Source organism: Phlebotomus papatasi, chromosome 1, assembly GCF_024763615.1.
Source record: "Phlebotomus papatasi isolate M1 chromosome 1, Ppap_2.1, whole genome shotgun sequence".
In the NCBI taxonomy this organism is placed as follows: Eukaryota; Metazoa; Arthropoda; class Insecta; order Diptera; family Psychodidae; genus Phlebotomus; species Phlebotomus papatasi.
Genome location: NC_077222.1, coordinates 64757147 through 64779067, shown reverse-complemented (window position 1 = coordinate 64779067; position 21921 = coordinate 64757147). Strand labels below are relative to the sequence as shown.

The window sequence follows — 21921 nt, the reverse complement described above, 5'->3', positions numbered from 1 at the left end:
TTATACCCCTGTATTAGACTGAGACTTAATTATTCCAAAATCCGATTTTAATAATAATGCTGGCACAATATTCTATGAAGGAACAAGGCCTTCCCGCAAGGGGATTTCTAGACATGCGTTATTATTTTTTCTTGTACGGGATGAGGTTGTCAGTCCCATGCCCTGGAATCAAATGCAGTGAAGCTCGCTGGATGCAATCCGAACACCTTTAGCGCCAGAAAAATTCCCGGTGACCTAAATCGGATTCAAACCCGGGACCAAATAGCCTCATAGATAAGCTCGTCATGGTAGATGAGATTCTTTCAAGGCGATCTGGAAGAATTTGAATCTAAAAGGTGTGTAAATGAGAAAATATTGTAGGTAAAGAATTTTTTCGACTAATAAGACATTATTCCGAATGTCGAATTCGTTATTCCAACGCATTCCGAATTGCAAGCATCCTAAAATTAAAGAATATCAGGTACCAAGCTCATTTGGGCTTATCACTGGTTCACACAAAATTTTATCAATGAGTCACGAAAGAATATCCTGAATGGTATGGTTCTAGCCGTTTTGATCATAAAAGAAAAAAACTAATTTATTATGGGAAGTCAGCTATTTAAAGCTGTATTGTTTAATCTTAATTATATAATCAGTAATTCAGGGGGGATTGTCAATTAGAAGGTCAAAACGGTCTATATATTTTTTATTGTTTAAGATAAACTCTCTAACAATATACCATAAACACTTTAAAAGTCAATTCTATGTATTTTCGATGATACAAAGACGAAAGCAAAGAAGCACCGAGTAGATTTGCAATCATTAGGGCGAATATCCAAAACTTTGAAGAGTGTTTTCTAAACTTTTCATTTTTACATCCTCTTCAGATTTGCGGAATAGATTAAAATAAATCTTACGGACCGATCACAATGAATAAAAACTTATTCTCGTCAGCATTAAATTCTCTTCTAATTAAAAAACAATTGGTCGGGAAAGTGAAGTCACTCTTAGAAAAACGGCAACTCTTTCCAGAGCTTTCGGCTCGATCTCCAAGTCTTCATCGGTGGTTGAACTCTTATTGATTCCTAATTGATTCGAATATTAATGAAGGCTTCAATACCGAGCCAAAAGCTTTAGAAAGAGTTGTCGTTTTTCTAAGAGTGACTCCACATCCGTGACGAATTTCGGTTCCCTTCTATTAAATCTATTTTTCTACTTTTTTACAGTAGATTAATGTGAAAATTTTGTCCCAAAAGGACATCTTTTTTCAAAAAAACCTTTAAAAAAAAACCTTGTTATGAATAAAGTACTCCTAAGGTAGCGTTACCTGGAAAATTTAGAATCATGTCTAATTTGGAAGTTTGTGATTTCCTAACACTTTTAGATGACAAAAGGAAAAAAGAATAAAAAGGTACTCTAGAATGTAAACTCTTGTACGTCTCCTTTTTCTTTTTGACTATTAGAACGACTGAGAAAATCTCACAATTCCAAAATAGACTTGATTCCGAATTACCCCATTTTACCCTTTAATTATTAAATTTATTTTTTATTTTAATTTTTATTAAATTAAATTTATTAAATTAAAAATAAAAAAAATAATAATTAAAAAAGGCATTTTTTGAAAAAATTCCTACTAGTGTGTAGACGCCATAAAGTTTGATGAATTTAACACGATTGCAGAACCATCGAGAAATCTGTAATTTGCTCCCTAGGGTAAGATGGGGTAATTTGGAATAATGTCTAGCATGGAACTTTGAGATTTCCTAACAGTTTTAGATGACAAAAGGAAAAAAACAACGAAGCAGTACTCCCAAATGTACAGTTTTGTATTTCTTCGTGGTGTTCTTTTTCTCTCTGACAATCTGAAATAATAAGAAAATATCAAAATTCCAAAATAGACATGATTACAAATTACCCCGTCTTACTCTATATCATAAAAATCGGGTTCTAATTTTCCTGAGTTTTACTGAACTACTAAACTTAATTGAATTATCCACGAAATTTGCAAGCATACCACAATTGACTTCTATGCTTTCAGCTTCGTCAAATTTTGTTGCCCAGTGTAACACTATCTTGCCCCCACAAAAAAGAGATAAACACGTTTTTTCCGAAAAAAAACAATGACAAACGTCACAAAATTTTGTGAAAGCAAGGGTGACCCCCAGCATTTATGATCCATATTCACACGCATTGGATTAACTTTTCTGTTTACGTCGATTATCATTGAAATACCTATGAGAACAGGCGGTTATCATAAAAATAATTGGGTAATTGATTATGCTTCAAAAGTTGTGTGCCCAACTTTTTTGCTACCTACTCCCAACGATGGATACCTTCAGTTTTTGTAACATATGTAATTTATTCTTAGGTATTAATAATATACGCTGAAACTAATTGATATTTAATTAAAAGTGACATTACACCAAAATAGAATCTTTTTCTTGTCAGTTAGGCAGCTAATAGCGCATTTATCACTTTGTTTTATTCTTACCTTCCACAAGAAACGGATTCCACATTGTTCAAATATTTACTGAAGCAAAGTTTTATGATTGAAACCTTTGGGGATTTTGTCTAAAAATAAAAGGTAGATTTATTATCTCGTTGTATGTGATGTACAACTTTGAACTATAAGGTTTGCCTTAATAGTTTGTGCTAACAGAAAAAAAGGAGAACATCGTTTTTTCTATAGTAAAACTTTCTTATCTGACGTCCATTCATTGAAAATGTTACTCAAAGTTCTAGCTCACTCTCGTATAAAATAGGGCTATAATCTTGGCTATAATTTTTCTCCCCTTTAACAAAATTGTTACTCATTTGAAAGACCATTATATTCTTATTGAATAATACTTTGTTGTTATGACTATATAGACTAACTTAGAAAAATCACTACAATTACTTGATATTAAGGAATTTCAGAGATAAATCCTTATGTAAAAAAAAAACTAGAAAAAATATGAAAAACTTTTAAATTAGAAGTTCTTCTTTATTTTTGAATACATTTACTTTTGTATAAAAATTGATGATTTAAATGATAATAATAATTATTAATTAAGGAAGATTCTTAAAAACTTACTACAGTAGAGCCTCTCAAATCTGAATCTCCCAAATACGAACGCCGGCCGTTTGGATTCAAAATGTCAATTGTTGGGTTATGTTAAAAAATTCGTATTGCGGATGATTGAAGATCATATTTATGTGCTGTTTTCTGAATATTTACTTACATTACGAGAGAATAAAATGGAAAGGAAGTTCGTCACCACGAAGATTTGTGAGAAATTCTGGGCATTTGATCCAAAGTGCAATTTAATCTCACGTAAATTCCGTTAGTTTTGAAAATATCGTTCGAATTTGGGAGGTGAGAAATGTCAAAAATACCCCCCAATCGTTCGAATTTGAGAGACTCTACTGTATAATATTTTTCACAGACTTACCGGCTAGAATTGAAACCAATTAAATTCTTAAAAACGGAATACAGTAAACATAATCGAATTTCCTTCAAAGTTTCATAATATAAAGTCCTAATTCAGAACCTACCTCCAAAAAAAATTTGTTCGACTCTTTCGGGAACACACCTTACACCACCACTTACAACTTTTGGTCGAGAATACCAAAAGTTGTAAGAGGGTCATTGAAGGATTCCAAAAATGAAATCTGTTTTTAATTTTTATCAATAATGTTTATATCTCCAGAACAATTTGTTATACTATTTTTGTTTCTTTTTTGTTATATTGCCTTATTATATAGCTGTTAAATTTTCCTTATTGAACATTTTAGAAAAAAAAATGATTCGATTTTTAGGCATTTAAAAAAAATGTGGCATTGGGTCACTTTTGCCGGTACCCTTTATACATGAACATGACATATGACCCGTTATACATGACAAAGACCAAGACGTATTTGATTCGCAAGATCAGTTCTGGTGAAGTTTCTACAGTTGTAAAACTAATCGAACAGATTAAAATTGATTGTGGAATAGATGTCAGTGAAAGAACTGTCCGAAGAGCCTTTAACGAATTTGGTTTTATAGCCGTACAAAAGTCAGAAGCCAAAACTTTGACCAGTGCATCGTCGTAAACGACTGGACTTTGCAATTCGTCACAAATACTGGACGATGGATGACTGGAAATGCGTAATATGGTCTGATGAAATGAAGATTAACCTCTTGGGGTCTGATGGTTGCAAATTTGTATGGAGAACTTCAGGGAGCCCTATCTTACGGCGTTATCACACTTGCACATTAAAATTTTAATGTGATTCACATTAATTGTCGCTTGTGAGCGTCCAAATATGTTATTTGTGTCTTTGAGTCACTTAATATTTGGGGTTTTTCTATTTATTGATAAAGAAGTGGACTTGACCTGCAAAAATAAGTTTTAATTTACCTAAAGCATAAATATTTTTGACATTAAAAAATTAAAGAGAAAATCGCATTATTTTTTCGCATTAATGCTATAAATCAATTTCTATCAAATTTTGCGGGCCAAGTCTACCCTTTTTATCAACAAATAGATCAAATTTTGAATATAAAATTATTCAAACACAGAAATTACACATTTGGACTCTCACCAGCGACAATTAATGTGAATCATTAATGTGCAAGTGTGATAACACAGTTAGACCATAAAGTAAAGGTAACGCCAACATTAAAATATGGTGGAGGAAGCCTAATAATGAGGGGATGTATTACGTCTAATGGAGTGGGATTTGCCCGGCAAATAGGAGAAAAAATGAATGCTGAGGTTTATGTGAATATTCTGGACAATGAATTTATTCCAACTTTGGACATTATACATGCTGGATCGTGACAATATCGTTTTTCAACAAGGAAACGACCCAAGACAGACCTCTCATCTTGCTAAGAGCTGGTTTAAAGATAACTCCATTGAGGTCCTAGAGTGGCCGGCACAATCACCGGACCTCAGTCCAATCGAAAACTTATGGTCATACTTGAAGAGACAGCTTGCAAGATATGAAAAACCGCCAAAAAAGCATTCATGAGCTTTGGAAACGAGTTCGACATGTATGGTATAAGATTCCGATCTTACATTATTTTTTATAAAAAGTAAAAGAAAAATTTTTGCAATTTTTCTATCACCGGCAAAAGTGACCCAATACCAAAATTTTTGTAGACGCCTAAAAAATCGTGTCCTTTTTTTTCTAAAATGTGCAATAAGGAAAATTAAACAGCTATATAATAAAGCAATATAACAAAAAAGAAACAAAAATTATATCATAAATTGTTCAGGAGATTATAAACATTATTGATAAAAATTGAAAACTTTGGGTCACGACGGGTATTGTGTTTATTTCCTGAATTGCAAGGTAAACGATTTTTGTTACTTAAATCGAATGGTTCCAGGAGGAGCTTTTATACTCCATATCAACGAGAAATCCACTAACGCCATAGCTGTACACTAAAGATCTCCCAGAATCCTATGAGACAATGGCATGTGTTATAAAAGCTTAAAAGCTGTAAACTGGGACAGTTAAAAGTGGACCATTAGTGGACATTACAAAGTAATCTCCAAACAATAAATCAAAAATTGAACAGTAACAGGTAATGGAACTGGTGTGATGAGTTGATTTGAAAGATTCCGGTGATCGGCAGTGAGATTCTTCCTCATGTCAAGACTAAAAACACTTTTTTGGTCTTGCCCAGAGCTTTCGGTTCAGATATGGACCTTCTTCAGTGGCTACAAGAGATATTTCATTTTATTAACAATTATTTTATACAAGGTAATTTTCTGGACAATTTAAAATTTACTCACTCGACTAAGACTATGGTTTTTTTTTAAGTTAACGAATCTCAAGAAACTACAGAAACATAGTCTATTTAAATATTGTCCAAAAAACGACCTTGTATAAAATAATTGTTAATAAAATTAAATATCCCTTGTACCCACTGAAGAATTCCATATCCAGACCGGTGAAAGCTCTGGACAAGATTAAAAATGTGTTTTTGTCTTGAGGTGCGAAAGAATCTCACTGTTGATCACTGAAATCTTTCAAATCAAAAACTGAACAATATGTTCGAAAGGAATGGCCCCCAAGGAAAACTTTTGTCGTTGGGTAAGACAGCGTCGTTTCTAAACTCGTTATACCCTCAAAGAAAATTTTAATGGTCCCATTGCGTATCAAGTAGGGTCTAGCGAAGAATTTTTTGCGGAAGCTCGACGTTAAAAGAGAAGCTTTTGCTCATTATTGGACTAAATTCATGTCGCTGTCAGAGACTAAAGCCCGCTAGTGCAATATCACTGGACCCCAGATAAAAGCACTGCTAAAGGACTCTGATTTCACGGGGAAATTAGGCATAAAAGAGATAAGAGCCTGGAAAGCATTTAAAGAAGTCTGTGGCAAATTTCTTGGAAACCATCGTGTCAAGGAATACAAGGCGATTGTTGATAAGGGGGAAGTGGGCACCTTTGAAAGTGGGGCACCTTTGAAAGTAGGGTACCTTCGAAATTGGAATTTTACACCTTTGTTTAAGTGGAACTGAGCCATATCATAATGTAATTTAGCTTCTCAATCTGTTTGTGCAGCTAAATTATATCACGATAAGGCTCAATTTTATTTAAAAATAGGTGAAAAATTAAAATTTTGAAAGTGCCCCACTTTTAAAGGTGCCCCATTTCCCCCTAATTCCGTTTTTTCCTAATTAAAAAAAAATTAGAAATTTATTTTAATTAATGGTTTTAAATTTTCAAAATATGTTTAATTTGTATTTTCTTTTCATTGCCAGAGGAGCTGATAGAAAGCTGTGGAAATATGGGAATATCTAAATATTTAAAAATACACAAGCTTTTCTTGCCACCTTGACCAAATTCCTTCTAATTGTGGGGACTTCAGTGACAAATACGGTGAAAGATTTCATCAAGTGTTGAAAATATACGAAAACAGGTTCCAGGGAAAATATGTGAAAATATGTTAGCAGAATACTGCTGGAAAAAATAATGAAAAATAAATAGGGGGAAGTGGGGCACCTTTGAAACTGGGACACCTTTGAAATTGCGATTTTTCACCTATTTTTAAATAAAATTAAGCCTTATAGTGATATAATTTAGCTTCTCAATCTGTTTGTGCACCTAAATTATATCACGATAAGGCTCAATTTTTTTTAAAAATAGGTGAAAAATCCCAATTTCAAAGGTGCCCCAGTTTCAAAGGTGCCCTATTTCCCCATAAAGTAAAATTAGATAATTTAGAATCATTTCAATTTCAAAATTTTGCGATTTCCTTACTTTTTAATATGGGGAACTGTTAAAAAACTACTGTGAAATATTCTCTCGTGTCAGGGTTGAAGGGGGAGGTGGGCCTACTTTGAGCTGTGAGGTTACATTGATATATGTAAGCTGGTCCTTTCAATTATCTTATTTAGATTCACAATTATTTTGTCTATCCAAATTAAATCATGTTAAAACCCAATTTTCTTTAGAAATATGCGAAAAATAGTATAACAATGTAACCCCACAACTCAAAGTAGCCCCACCTACCCCTATTTCCTCGTAATCTTTTCCCATCTGAAACAGTGAGAAAACCCTAAAATCTTCAACTAGAAATGATTCTAAATTGTTTCCTTTTAACAGACTTTGATTTATCAATATTATGTTCATATAATAAAGTATCGGTCCTTTTATTATCGATTATATAAAATATTATCGATCTAACTGCTCTTTTAAAATCTTTTAATTTTTTTTGGATATAAAGTTAGTCATCATTCAGTTCGAAATATTAAAGATTCACATTTCTACACTATAGTGTTAGATTCTACGCTACACATGTTTAGGCAAGACTGAGAACATTTCTCTATACATTAATACATTTCCGGAATGATGGTTTTGACATACAAGATTGCTGAGGTTAAGGGTACGGCACTGCTACAACGATGGACAGAGCGTATGATGATGTGCAAGATGAAATTGAGGAACTTAATGCAACAACTGCCATTCACACTTTACAATTCATCGAATATTTGAAATTGTAAAACTGTCATAACATGTATAAAATTTTGGCATATACGATCAGTGATTCAGTGGTTTCTGCCGTTCACCTGATGAGATCGGTAGTGAAGTCGGTCGGCAGCCGCAATCAAGCATAATGAGAGAATAAATTGAATTGAATTAATCCTAATGCTCTTATCGTGTCCTGTGCAAACAAATTTATAATTTTTTTTGGGTACATACCTTCAACGCTACTATGCAAAACATAGGCATCTACACTACACCTTGGAAGTAATTGAGGACTTTACTTTTATATTTGATTGGAAAAGATCATTGGTTTTTACCAGCATCGATGAATTGCGCAAAGACATTAAAAAAAATGCAGGGCTATAGGGGGAAGTGGGGCACCTTTAAATTGGGATTTTTCTCCTATGTTTAAGTGGAATTGAGCCATATCATAATGTAATTTAGCTTTTCAATCTGTTTATGTAGCTAGGTTATATCACGATAAGGCTCAATTTTATTTAAAAATAGATGAAAAATCCCAATTTCAAAGGTGTCCTACTTTCAAAGGTACCCCATTTCCCCCTACTCTAAAGAGATATATTTTTAGACGATGGAGTACCCATTATACAAGTATAAGAATCGAATGAGACTTGATAGACTAATCGGTGCCATATAGTTTCCCCTTTTATTTCATACTTAGAAATTGTTATCAATTTTATTTGTACAGTAGAGTCATTTATTGTCAATCAATTACACGGTGCGACAAAATTTACCTTTTTGTGGGTGTCTTTGACGAGAGTGCCAAAACTTGTTAGAGGGTCATTTAAGGACCTCAAATCTGCAATCCGTTTGTCCGGGTCACCTCTAGATTTTTTTGAAAAAGCATATTTAGTTTTTTGATGTTTTATAAAATTCAAAAATTCATATCTCCGGTTATAATTATCCGGTGGTAGTCACATAAAGCTAAACTGACGCGTAATTTCATCCTCTATAACTCTTGTGAACATATAAAGCATCTACGATGAAAATGAAGTATATTTTTTAAAGATTTTTTGAAAAAGGGCACCTAAAATGGTGCATTTTTCTGTGTTTTTTCCATCTTCTAGTAATTTTCCCACTTTAATAGAGCATTTTATATGTCAAATAACTATGCCTAAAAGTTAGAGAATTTAATATTCTTTCATATCTTTTTGGTTTAAATTTTCTATCTTAATTCGTTTATTCACAATAATTTATTGAAAATAAAATGCATTATTATAAAAATAAAATCTCTTATTATATATAATTATTTGGTATCTTTGTCTAACCTACTAAAGAGCATTCTCTTTTGCACTCTCACTTACACATTTCATATAAAAAGAGGTGAAATGAAAGAAAAGAGACGTATATAGAAATAAAGAGAGAAGAACAGTTTTTTGGCACTCATAACAGCTATTCTATTTCAAGGCCCTTATGTAACAAACAAGAGCGTATAATCTCTGAAACTTTTATAAAAATATGTTCCCAGATTACACTGCTACCTAATGAGATAAAAAGTTTTGATTATATATCGCTGATATAAAATACAAAGAGGAAAACTAAGACGTCAAAATATACAATTTTTACCAATTTTTAAAAAAGTGTTCATAAAATTAAAGCAATAAAACTGAAGATATCCATTCTTTTAGTCAAGATACATCTTAATATTGTCTGCGATTGAGTATATGGTTAAATCCCATTTAATAAAAAAAAAATAATGAAAAAATCGCCTTGTCCCACACTACCCCTGTTCCAAACCTCCCCTGTCTCCCCTACTCAAAATAGTAGGGCTTCTTTGAATTGAGGTAGGTTTTGTCTGCTTGGACTCTGTTTCTACCAATTCTAAATGGAATTGAGGCTTATCATAATGTATTTTAGCTTAAAAAATGGGTTGTGGCGCTAAATTATAAAATTAAAAAAATATATTAGCAACTGGGCTGACTCGGTCATGTGTACCGAATGACAGATGATAGAATGCCCAAGAAGCTACTGACCTGGCTGCTAAGCCGGATAGAGTTCGTTCGAGAGGATGAAGTTCTTAAACGACTGGGTGTGTTGAGGGACTGGAGGGTTATCATTGTGAATCGCAGAAAATGGCGAGAGGTGGTGCAAGAGATATTGTCCCTCAATGAGATGCAGCGCCACCTAAGTAAGGTCCAGTTTCATAAAATAATAAGAGAAAAAAGCTCTATTTTAGAAGTTCCCAATTTAAAAATGCCCCACTCTCCCCTATTTGTTTGAATTGCATTTTATCATGTCCTACCTGATTGTTTTTTCAATTAAATTCACTAATGTAATTTTAATGTATTGATCTTTTTCATACCTTTCTAATATTCATATTCTAATTTACAAGAGAAGTCAAAAGCCAGGAACGAGAAAAGTACAGAATGTCCATTTCAAGACATCCACCATTGAGCTTCCTCAATCCTGGTGACGAGGACGGGACAGAGTCTCTTCTTAGATATATAGTTACACTATGTAAATTAATGGGATAAATGGTTTTTGTATTGAACTAATGAAAAGAATTTAAATTCCGTGTTACTTACTGTTGTGAAAGCTGCTGGTTTTCTCTTTAAGAAAATATTTCTCAAACAAACATTTTGCATTGTATCTGTTTTATTATTTTTACTGTAAAATATTTTCATATTTTCATTTTCTTTGTTTACTTTTCATTAAATAACTTTAATCAAAAGATGATTCATTTGTCTTTATAATTTCAAACAATTTGATGTTATACTTTTAGTCTGGATGCTTTTGTGTTTATGTGTACTTCCGCTAATGAATTACACATCTTACAAGTTAATCTCTGCAAAAATCTCCATGAAAATTGTTCTTTATAATGTTTTCCATCTATTGTATTTCACACTATATAGGACAAATCTTGTCACTGATGTTTTATTTCAATAAAAAATATAATCTAATTTGAATTACAAGAAAAATAGCATTCACAGAGTATTCACAAGTTATATGCCTCTGCAAAGTGCAGTATCGAGAACTATTTTTCACCACAATTTATTTTTGTGATTTAGATACAAATATTTAAGTTGGAAATCAAACAGAGTCAAAGACGTTGGAGGAAAAGTAGAAAATAACGCCAATTGAACTTGACACCTTTATTCTATATTTTTTTTTTAATTCGTTCCATCTGGATGGTTTAATTGCAAAGTAGTGAAGATATTTTCCTCGTTTAATTTTGAGGTTCAGGGGAATTTAGTATGCATTTTGAGGTAGGATTTGTATCTTGCAGATGTTTTGTGCATCATTGAATAGATTTTTACGACATAAAACCTTGTATTTTTTTATTTTTGCAACACAGACTATTGCTGATGATGGAAGGAAGACGAGAAGAGAGACAAAAGAAAGAGAGAGGAAAATTTGAAAATTCAGACAACACTGAAGAGTACATCATTTTCTACATTTCCACACACATTTGACTCACAAAATCACAACAATTAAATTTTTAAGGCGTCCAGTTGATTTTTCTTTACGTTTTACTTTTGTTTTTTTTCGTAAACCTTATACTTGATTTAACATATAATTTCTTTTATATTCATGATCCATTTCACCATCCCAAAACCTCTTTTTTTTATTTTACAAAAAAAAATTGAATTAGACTATTTAAATATTCAAATATTGGGCATCGGTTAATTAGGAATCGCCTTAAGGATTAATAATGTCATAATAACATTTATTTCATTTCTCATATTTATTCATCATTAAATTAAAAAATTAATTTAATAGAAATCTATACATAAGTGTAACATTAATCTCTTCATTCTTATTTATTACAATATTTTATTAAAGACAAGTCTAACAAAATATATAAACTTTATAATCCTTAGTAAAGATATTCATTTTATTTAAGAAAAATTTTCTTCTTGACACAGTGATATTAGAAAAACATTTTTTTTTGTTAATTACATAAGACATAATAATAACTATTTTTCTTGCAATAATTTATTTATAGTACATCTTTTTTTAATATATTTTTTTTTATAACTTTTTCTTCTCGATTAATTTTTTTTTCTTTAACATGTAATAATAGTATCTCTCATTTATTTATTTGGTAAATCTCTTCCTGAAGTGATTCTTCATTTTTTTTAATCTCACTTTTTACCACACTATTAACACAGCGTTTAAATTTTCCACCTTTTATTTCTTTTGTTACTATTTATTTTAGAGTAATTATATTTTTATTCATTCAATATTATCCACTAAATTGGAATGAATCTCTGAATTCACTATTTTAACTATTTCCTCTTCTCTTTTTCATTACTCTTTTATCAAATAGAAATTGAATGCCTACGGTATTTTCAAAAGTTACTTTTGATAGTATTTCACTTTGTTATGCTAATTGCTACTAATGTATCATGAAAGATTTGAATAAACTATTTTGGTGTATATCGTGTCATTTGTTTTTTTTTATTTGTAATATGAAAAGTATTTGTGGAAAAAAACTCACTTGACTGCAAACCTCATAATATATATGCTAAAGAAGTTAAAAAGCTTTATAGTAATGAATGCAATGAGATGCTTATACATTGCAATGCTTCCGATCTGTTGTTACACTCAAAGCTTGTCAAAGAACAATATCCAGAAGCAATTTAAATCAAACAGAAAAGCTATCATTGCATATTCAAATTCGAAAAACTTCTTTAAATACCTTTAATGTCAATCTCACAAAACTTAAGAACTTTAAGGTTCTCGATGATAAAACAAGGATGAAAAATTCTTTTGAAGATAGTGAAAGAAATTTTCAATAATACAGTTCTGAATAACAATTTTTGAAAAACTTATTTTTTTCTAGAATATCTATTTTTCGAAAAACCTTTTAACACAGTGTAAAGATCGTAAAGATCAAATACTATGAGATACATTATTGAAAATCAAGAAAAATCTATGAAACATTAATCTTAAAAGACTCAAAATCTCACCATAATTTGGTGAATTAGCCCTTTAATTCAGCGATAATAAAAGCTCAAGGAAAGTTTAAAGATTTCAAGTTTTAAGGATTTCCTGTTTGCAGTTAAAGTTTAGTAGGATTTTTGTGAAATAAACTAACTTAAATATTTCCAGTAAGAGAGACCGGAGTACATTTAACCAGCAAATTAGGCAAATGATAATCACTCCGATGTTTTTGTCTTATAAGCAAGAGTAGGATATTGACTGTATGGTACTGTATATGGTTCAAAGCTTTAACCTTTTAAGGATGATTGGGTCACCGGTTACCCAAAAATGAAATTTTTCCTATGGCCTTCTAAAGTTGTGTTTTGCTCTAAAAAGTCAGAAAAAGTTATTTTTTCTGATCCCCGATTTTTGACCTTCTTGTCTTTAAGTGTTAAAAACCCTGACCTGTTCGAGAGAGGATAATCAAAGAAACTTGAAAAGCCCACCATATAATTCTACCCCTTGGCTCATTTTGCCCGGTTCCCTCTATTTGCTCTCCACACATGTTTTCGTTTTAGCGAATTTCAATTTAGACTTAGTGAAATTTGTTTTTCAATAGATAAATTTCATTTTGAAGTTTGAATTTATTTATTTGTTTTAAATCAAACATAATTAGGGTCCGTCCCTCTTACAATGTCTGATTAGATAGGAAAAAAAGTACAAGAAAAAGAAAGAAAATGAAAAAAATTAAAAAAAGTTGTTAATCAATCTGATTATGTCGCCGCTACAGTTACGACACAATGACGTCTACAGTTATGACTTAAGCCCAGACAAAGCTAACCATAATTATAATCAAAATAATGATTATACTAAATTCCCATCAGTTTTCCACTACCTAATGCCCTAGACACACTTACGACTTAAGCCGAGAGACGACTTAGTGGAAAATTATGGAAATGTGGTTTGACCATTAGTTCTAAGAATTAAGCTAAGCCGTCTCTCGCCTAATCCTCAGGTCTGTCAAGGGCCTAAGCCGTTTCCCGGATTAAGCCGAGAGGCGGATTAGTCAAAAAAAATATGGAAATATAATCTAATCATTATTTTGATTGTAATTACGTAAAACCGTTTCTCGGCTCAAGTTGAAAGTGTGTCTATGACATCAGGTTTACTACTTTGAATTCAAAGAGAATAAAGGGTCCCGATCAGATTCTCGAAGTATCAAATTTACGAATGGATCGAAATCGTCAAAAGCTAAGAAGCAAATGTGTCAGAATCTCGAGGAGTCAACAATACTGAATGTTGAAAAGTTATTACCCTTCGTGATATTTTCGGTTTCATTTTTAATACTTGAAAATCCGATAGAAAATCCTGTTTTTTAGTTTTTCTTTTCACATTTCGTATCTTTCAAAATTATTTCATATTTAAATTAAATTTAATTAATCTTCTTTTTTTAAAGAAAACTAGAGCCAGATGAATCGAATTCACATACGTATGATTGTATTTTTTGTATATTCAAAAGATTTTTTAAAGTGTCTTTTAAAGTTAAATATAGAGATTTATGATCTTTTTTTAATTTATCTTACTGATCAATTTGAATTCATTTTAATAAACTTGAATTCTTAGTTGAGGGCCTAAGGGCCCAGACATGAGGATTAGTCGAGAGACGGCTTAGCAAAATTATATTACAAATAATGGTTAATCTTCATTTCCATCATTTTCCACTAAGTTGTGTCTCAGCTTAAGTTGTAAGTGTGTCTAGAGCATAGGAGGATAAACATCAAGAGGTACTGCCTCCCAGTTTCTAATGTGTCCTACATAAAGAAAAATCTTTTCCTGTTTAAAGTCTCTTTTTAGTGTTAGTATTTTTTAGTTTGTTTATGCTTCTAAGCTGTTAAAGCGTAATCGATTAGGTTTGATAATATATATACAAAAAAAACTTCTTTTCTGGTTTTATAGTCAAAAATAAAAAAAAAAACTAGATGTAGAACGGTTTTATTGGTCTGTAAAATCAGCTTTTAAATTAATAACGATTTAAATAAGTTTGACATAACTATTATGAAGAATGGTGCATTTTAGTTTGAAGATTTGAAGACAATTGATATTTTAAAATCAAAGATCTTTATCAGAGAATATGACTCAGCTTTTGAAGACCGATTTAAAGCCTAAAAGTTTCTATCTAAGAATTCAAGGGAATATGCATAACCCAAATTGTGCATTACATTTGTAAGCCCCAGATTTTCCGACTGCCAAACCCGATGCGGCGGATATTTGATCATTTGACATCTTTTGATGTCACCTTTTCATCCATAGAGATGGCCTACCTCTGTGTGTTATGATGGGAAAACATCATGGCATGACCATTTTCCTCCCTCTTACATGCATACGCGATTAGGGTTTGACACCTCTGGACTTTAGCGGTGATCGCTAATAGAGAGAGTACTAATTAAGAGACGGACGAGAGGGAAAGTTAGTGACTAGACTCGGAAGAGTAAAGGCATGCTACGTGCAGACCAGAGGGAGGATCTGGTTGAAAGAGGGGAACGGGTGGCAGGTTTATATCTCGTCAGTGACCCCTTTTCTAAGAGTTCTCAGATCCTGAAATAATTCCTATGATTCGCGCACTGAGAGAAATCCGAAAAAGTTAAAATAACATTCCGGAAATGTTAATTTTACCCTGCAGTATTGACCCGAAATTGGTCTAAATATTACCCTTTTCAAGTGTATTAGGGGTTAAAGTTACCCTTCTGTCATGTTGATTTTACCCTTGAAAAGGTGCAAAATTAACATTAAAAAATGTAGATATATTTTTACACCTAAAAAGTGTTAAAGTTATGAGAAAAAAGAGTTAATCGCACCCTCTTTTTTTCTCAGTGCGGGTAATAATCTGATAGAAATAAAGTTAACACAAATTGCAAAGATAAGCTTTTAAAATCTGAATATGTCAATTGTTTATTGGGAAAATTTATAATAAAAAAATCAGAAATTCGTGTATATGTTCATGTAAATACTGTTTTATGTGGGTAATGGCCTCTACACACTAGACAAAAATATGTCCATATTTTAAAGTGTTTCCTACACAAACGTAGGGAATTTGCTTCAATATGGACATAAATTTCTCTAGTGTGTAGAGGCCATAAGAGAAAATCTTCACTAATTTCTCTCACTAGAAAAGGAATAGGGCTTAGTCAAGTCATCTAAAAACCTTCTGAATTCTAAATTTTTTACTTTTCTCAACAATCCTTGAAATAATTCTCAGTTTCTAGCGCAATCTTTGAATAATCTGAATTTTGCATTGATCAGAAATGTGACAATGAGTTAAGTTGTAAAAAAATTCCCTAAGAATGTGTCTGTTGAAGAAGATTCGCTATTTGTCATTAAAATATGAAGCTTGATTTTCGTATTTGATAGTGATGTGATTTGATTGAACTTCATTTTTTTTGTTGTCTGCAACCAATCCTTTGATAGTTTCAAAAAGTTACTCTTACCCTACATGATATTAATGCATCTTTCCTTTTTGTAAAGTATTTGTCAATTTTACATTCATATTAATACTCGTACTATTAGTCATTTACTCGTTTATTTATTTATTTTTTGTTTTGTTTTATATTCCTTCTCTATAAGTACATAACATGTTAAATGGCAAAATGTCCATCTTTCTAAATAGATTTCTCCTTTTCATTACATAATAATTCATGTTGGTCCAATTTATTCAATATGTTTACAATTTCATTTTATCATGTGAAAGAGGGGTTGAACTTTTTATCTTTTTTTTTCCTTTTTAGGTTCTCAAATTTACAGTGATGCTCTCCAAAGTAGCCACTGTACAAGGCAGTGGCTTCTTTTTGTTCAATGGCAAAAGTAAAAGAAAATCAAAAAAGAAATAGTCATTCCATACATGCATTTATACAAATGCATAAAGTTTTTTTTATAATATTTTCTTGTTCAATTAATAAGTTAAACTTTTAACGATATGATTAGTTAAAGCTATTTGAATTGCGATGAGATACTTCTTTTAAAGTGGAAGTTGTAGGCGTCAAATAGTGTTACTTATAGTAAAGATAATTTACTAATTTCTTTTTTTTTGCAATTTATTTATTAGAAATGTTATTTTTTTTGTGAATATTCATAGCGTTTCCTCCAGAGATTACAATTTTCATTAGTTGACACTTCCCATTGATTCCCTGCAGAAATGCGAATTTTGATATTATTTCTTTTGTTTTTTATTTTTTATTTTGTTCTATTTTTCACCAAAATACTTTTTTTTATATGACTTTCTTATCATGGTAAATTCGTCAATTCCATAATTCAAAGTAACAATACATTATAAACAGTGTGATAATGTTTGAGTGTGATTCTTTGACTTGTATTTGCAATGGACCATTATAGTATGGCTTTGATGTGTTATCCATTTCACTTGTTTTTTTTTTCATTTCTTAGTATAAAGTGATAATTTTTCTTTTTGCATAAGTTGCACAATAGTCTCTAGTAGTCTTTATCAATTGACTATTGAAATGAAAAGACATGGTGTGTTGCTTAACATCTAGACAAAACCCTTCGAGAGCTACTGAGTATTGACAGCCTACGTCCATCTCGGTGATTGAGGATCAGGCATTAGATCCTCACTCTACGAGGACGTATAGTGTAACACTCAGGTTTTCCAAGCTTTTAATTTCCTAATAGACATTTTTTTGAGACGCGAAACCGTCGACATCAGATCAGTTTCCTTGATGTCATCATCACTTAGGGTTTCACCCTCTGAATGAACTTCTCTCTGACGAGGCCGTGGACTGCAAGTTGGTGTCTCTTTCTCCGAATTACCTTTAGCCCTGAAGATACCTCGTCCCATCTGAGAGTGTCCAGGTTCGTCGGCTTTGGATCTCGATCGGGACGTTGTAGGATCACTCAATGCAACCTGAATAGGTGATTTGTTGCTACTGAGAACTGCTGCTCTGCTAATGCTAAAGCCTCTACTGATCTTATCAATAGCCAAACGATGTCGTCTCATAGAAGGCGTAGCTACACTCTTCTCCTGCAATATAAACCTCCCAATGGTCTTCCAATTTGCCTGTGTTAAGTAGACATTCTCATCGTCATGCAGTGAACGTTGTTGGGTATTGGTAACTGTAGAACTTCCACCTCCACCGTATTCTAGTTCCTCAACCAGAACAAAATTATTCGGATTCTCCAGCCTTCGGGCCTTGATGAGAGCCTGAGCCAAGACGTCCTGAGCCGTTGATCCAATAGGCACCTTGAGGATGGCATAGGGGATATCCGGTGAGACGTTGTAGATGCAAACGAGAAAGTTATCAGCATCGTCCCATGACGATGGACCATCTCCACTTTCGCATATTGATCGCCTTTCACTAACACTACGGATTGACGTGAGCCAGGCTCTACTACTCGGATCATCTCCAATTCGCTTGAGTATAAAACGTCCCTCACCTCTCCACTGACCTTGAGCTTGAAGTGGCTTCTCAAACATATCCAAGACACGCTGAGTTGACGGTAAATCACGGTCCTTCTTCTCCCACCCACGTCTCACTTCTTCCACGAGGATGTAGTCATTCACGTTGAGTGGTGACTTATTTGCCTTCTGAAGAGCTTGCATGATCACCTCTTGGGTTGTGCTTTCTTGCGTGATTTTCAGTATCGTGTACGGTTCATCCGTCACGACGCCGTAAACCATGAGGAAGAACATGCGACGTTTCAGGGGTATGTTAGCACCCACGAACGGTGAGGACTCCACCCTACCACCACCATCTCCTTGGCCACATGTCAGGGCATTGTCATCGTGACTGCCACTCATGAATTCCGCCGCTTCGTCTGATGTACGCTCCAGTGACTCCTCCTCAACACGCGAGTAAACGAAGAGAGACGCCATGCTGAGGGGTTGATTGGTCGGTGAACGCAGCCGAACATGCCGGTATCCAGGCCTTAGGCATTTGAGTGGGATGACACGCTGTGACACCAGGTGATTGGAATCCGAGTCGAAGACACTAAATCGCAGAAAAGCGAGGTCATGGAACATGACCTTATAGAAAAATGTGTCATTCCAGATGGGATTGAGAGCATTCTTTTTGATTGTCTTGGTCTTTTTCTTGCTACAATCAACAGGAATACCAATCATTTCTACCTCTACGTATGTGCTGCATAGTAAATTGCTCTGGCACACATATTGGCCAGATACGACATTGATGACGATCTGTGATGAATGCAATCCGTCAAATTCCTTTTCCAACGGACTAAAGCGTCGGTACATGAGGTGGGACTGATCCCAGAGGACGTCTGGTTTGCACACAAAACCACAGCTACCGTTCTCCTCAAACATGGCCGTGTTGATGTGCATCGGTGGGTCGTCTGTCTGGTAGTTGAGTGCCACCATTTGGATACCAAAGGCCCAGAAGAAGGTGGGATTGAAGTTTGATGAGTCAATGCGCAGACCCGCCGGATATGTTCGCATCAATTGGGTTTGCGTGTGAGCTATCACGGCTAATGGATGCTTTCGGCAGAGTTTCTTCGTGCTGGCCTCATTAATGGATGAACATTGATAGTACGGATGGTTAACATTGGCATGCATCAACTTCCGATGGCTCGATGACGTTGTATGCTGAGATTCACTTTCAGAGCCCGCTGAAGTGGAATCCACGGAACTTGATGGTGGTCCAGAATTACCTCCTCCACCACCTCCACCACCCCCACTCTTCAGGATACTTCCCACTGTCACCAGGGAGGCACTGGAACTAGCCGTGCTCGGGGGCTGCTGCAAACGAACAGAATTGTGTGGACTAATGGGATTGAGGCCGCGAAATTTGATCGCCTGCACATATATCACAAGGTCAGAAAGTTCTCGTGCTATTTGACTGCTTCGTTTCTTTGGCTGCTTATCATCAATATCAATCCGACGTGTTGGTGTTACATTGGAAAATGATGACAAACTGTAGCGTGAGGATTTCTCATCCGTTGACCCAAATATACTATGAAGGGTTTTCTCTGCAATGGCCACAGACAAAGTGAGAAGATAAAGATATGAGAAAAAAATATCACACAGTAGAATGAAATTACTAGAGAATTTGCAGTGCAAATCAGAAGCTTGGCAAGGACAGTGGAATAATTTATGATAGCTGAATTTTATACTGCTGCAGCATCTCTCCTGACATTCTTAATGTCACATTAATTTTCTGGACAAAATTTCTGATTGTATGCAGTAAAATTTATCGCCCGCATTCGGTGCATGACACATAAGGATTAAGAAATAAAAAAGGATATAACAAGAACAAAATTTAATATTTTTCTCTAAATGCATAACACTCTTAGCATTTAAAATTTTATTTCGTAACTCGTTAAAAAATAAAAGCTCTATTTCCCTGGCTTTAATGAATAATATTTTTTAGTTTTTAGAACAATATATTGTCGGTTGAATCAGCTATTATGCTAACTGCATTTCTTGATCCAATGGAAAGCTTCTATAAATTAATTAGTTACTATTCCCGAAAATGTAAGTGTAAAAAGTTCCACTTGAAATAATAAACATTAACGCTAAGACGGCGGTGGCCGCTGTCACACAAACATTGAATTCTTTGTACACCTATATCTGTCAAAATTTTGCTTTCAAGAGCCCTAGCTCAAAAGCAGTGTTTGAAATAAATAAGTAAAATAAATAAATAAATAACTAAATAAATAAATATGAAAGTGTTGGCAAAGCGTCCCAGGCTTCGCAAAATGGTCGAGATCGTGACTTGGATGCTATACCGCAAAAATACTTTTGCATTATTTACCGTTTATTGCTTCTCAACCGATTTGAACTGATTCATAAATCACTCAGAAGATCCAACTAAATAGTTTTAAGAGTAATAAAATTGATTTTCGGACAAAAATTACTTATCGCTTTATATATGATTCATTAGGGGAGACTGGGGCAAAAAGTAACAAAACGGATATTTTATTTTTTACAAGCTACCTTAACGCCCCAAAAATTTCTAATTAGTGCAGTTTTATAGGAAATTTACTGCTCTACAACTTTGAGAAAGTAATTTTCCTCTATTTTGTAAGGAAATACATTTATCGAGCTGTTTTCCAAAAGGTAATTTTGTGACCATTCTCAAAAATGCTGGGGCAAATAGTAACAGCCATGGGATATTATCAAATTTTGATTTGCTTTATTACGAGCTTTCGTAAATCTAAAAAAAATAGCTAGGTGACATATTTTCATAGGAAATTTATTCCTCTACACCTTTTTAAAACATAGTTTTCTCTATCTGAACGGGAAAAGCACTTTTCAAGCAATTTTAGAAAAAAAACACACAAGAGACTGCTAATCGTTTGATCAATGAAAACAAAAAGCGGCAAGATACGGAAATGATATTTCTTCTCGCTGTGAGACGTCAGAAATTGCTTCTGTCTTCGTTACTTTTTGCTCCACACCTTTTGTTACTTTTTACCCCAGTCTCCCCTACCGGTTCACAAGCGAATTTAAGCGATTTATAAATTACTCAAAACATTGCCCAAAATACTTTAGGAGTAATGCAATTGATTTCCGGATAAAAAACTATTTACCAGTTGTAAACCGCTACATTACCGGCTCATAACTGATTGAAATCGGTTCAGATTTGTTAAGAATTCCAGGATATTGCTAATTAAAATTCCTTTAATAATCTATTTCAATTGGATCTGGTTTGCTGGGAATTCAAAAGCCTTTCAAACGAATCTAATCTTGACTAAACTAAGAAAACCCGAAGTAAATCATGAAATCGGAATTTTTTTCTTGGGGTTTTAAAAAAGAACCTTTTGAGACAAAATTTTGAAATTAACATATTTGCAGGAATCAGAAAAATAGGTTTTCAACAATTCTTTTAGTTCCACTAGTACAGAAGTTTTCTTTCATTCTTCCCGTAAATTCGAAGAAGTTGTAAAAATGAGAAGTGGAGAAACCGCTTTTAAAATTTGAATGGTACATTCTTATGTAGATAATTTATCCATAGATTTAAACAATAAAAAATATAGATCTCTTTTGACCTCCTAACTGATACTTCCCCTTTATCGGTTTAGGGTATTTAAAGAACAGAAATTCGACTAAAATTGTTGAATTACTTCCCTG

General features: G+C 33.3%; 1 protein-coding gene across 6 annotated transcripts in view; it reads right to left on the bottom strand.

Annotated features, from left to right (window-relative positions):
- Window positions 1-10538: 10538 nt before the first annotated feature.
- Window positions 10539-21921, bottom strand: part of LOC129800021 (1-phosphatidylinositol 4,5-bisphosphate phosphodiesterase epsilon-1-like) — a 248331-nt gene continuing 236948 nt past the window's right edge. For all 6 annotated transcript variants that reach the window (XM_055844374.1, XM_055844370.1, XM_055844371.1 and 3 more), the window contains exon 17: window positions 10539-19817. In XM_055844374.1, the coding sequence (XP_055700349.1) occupies window positions 17476-19817 (2342 nt within the window). In that variant the 3' untranslated portion in view covers window positions 10539-17475. The remainder of the gene's footprint in view (window positions 19818-21921) is intronic.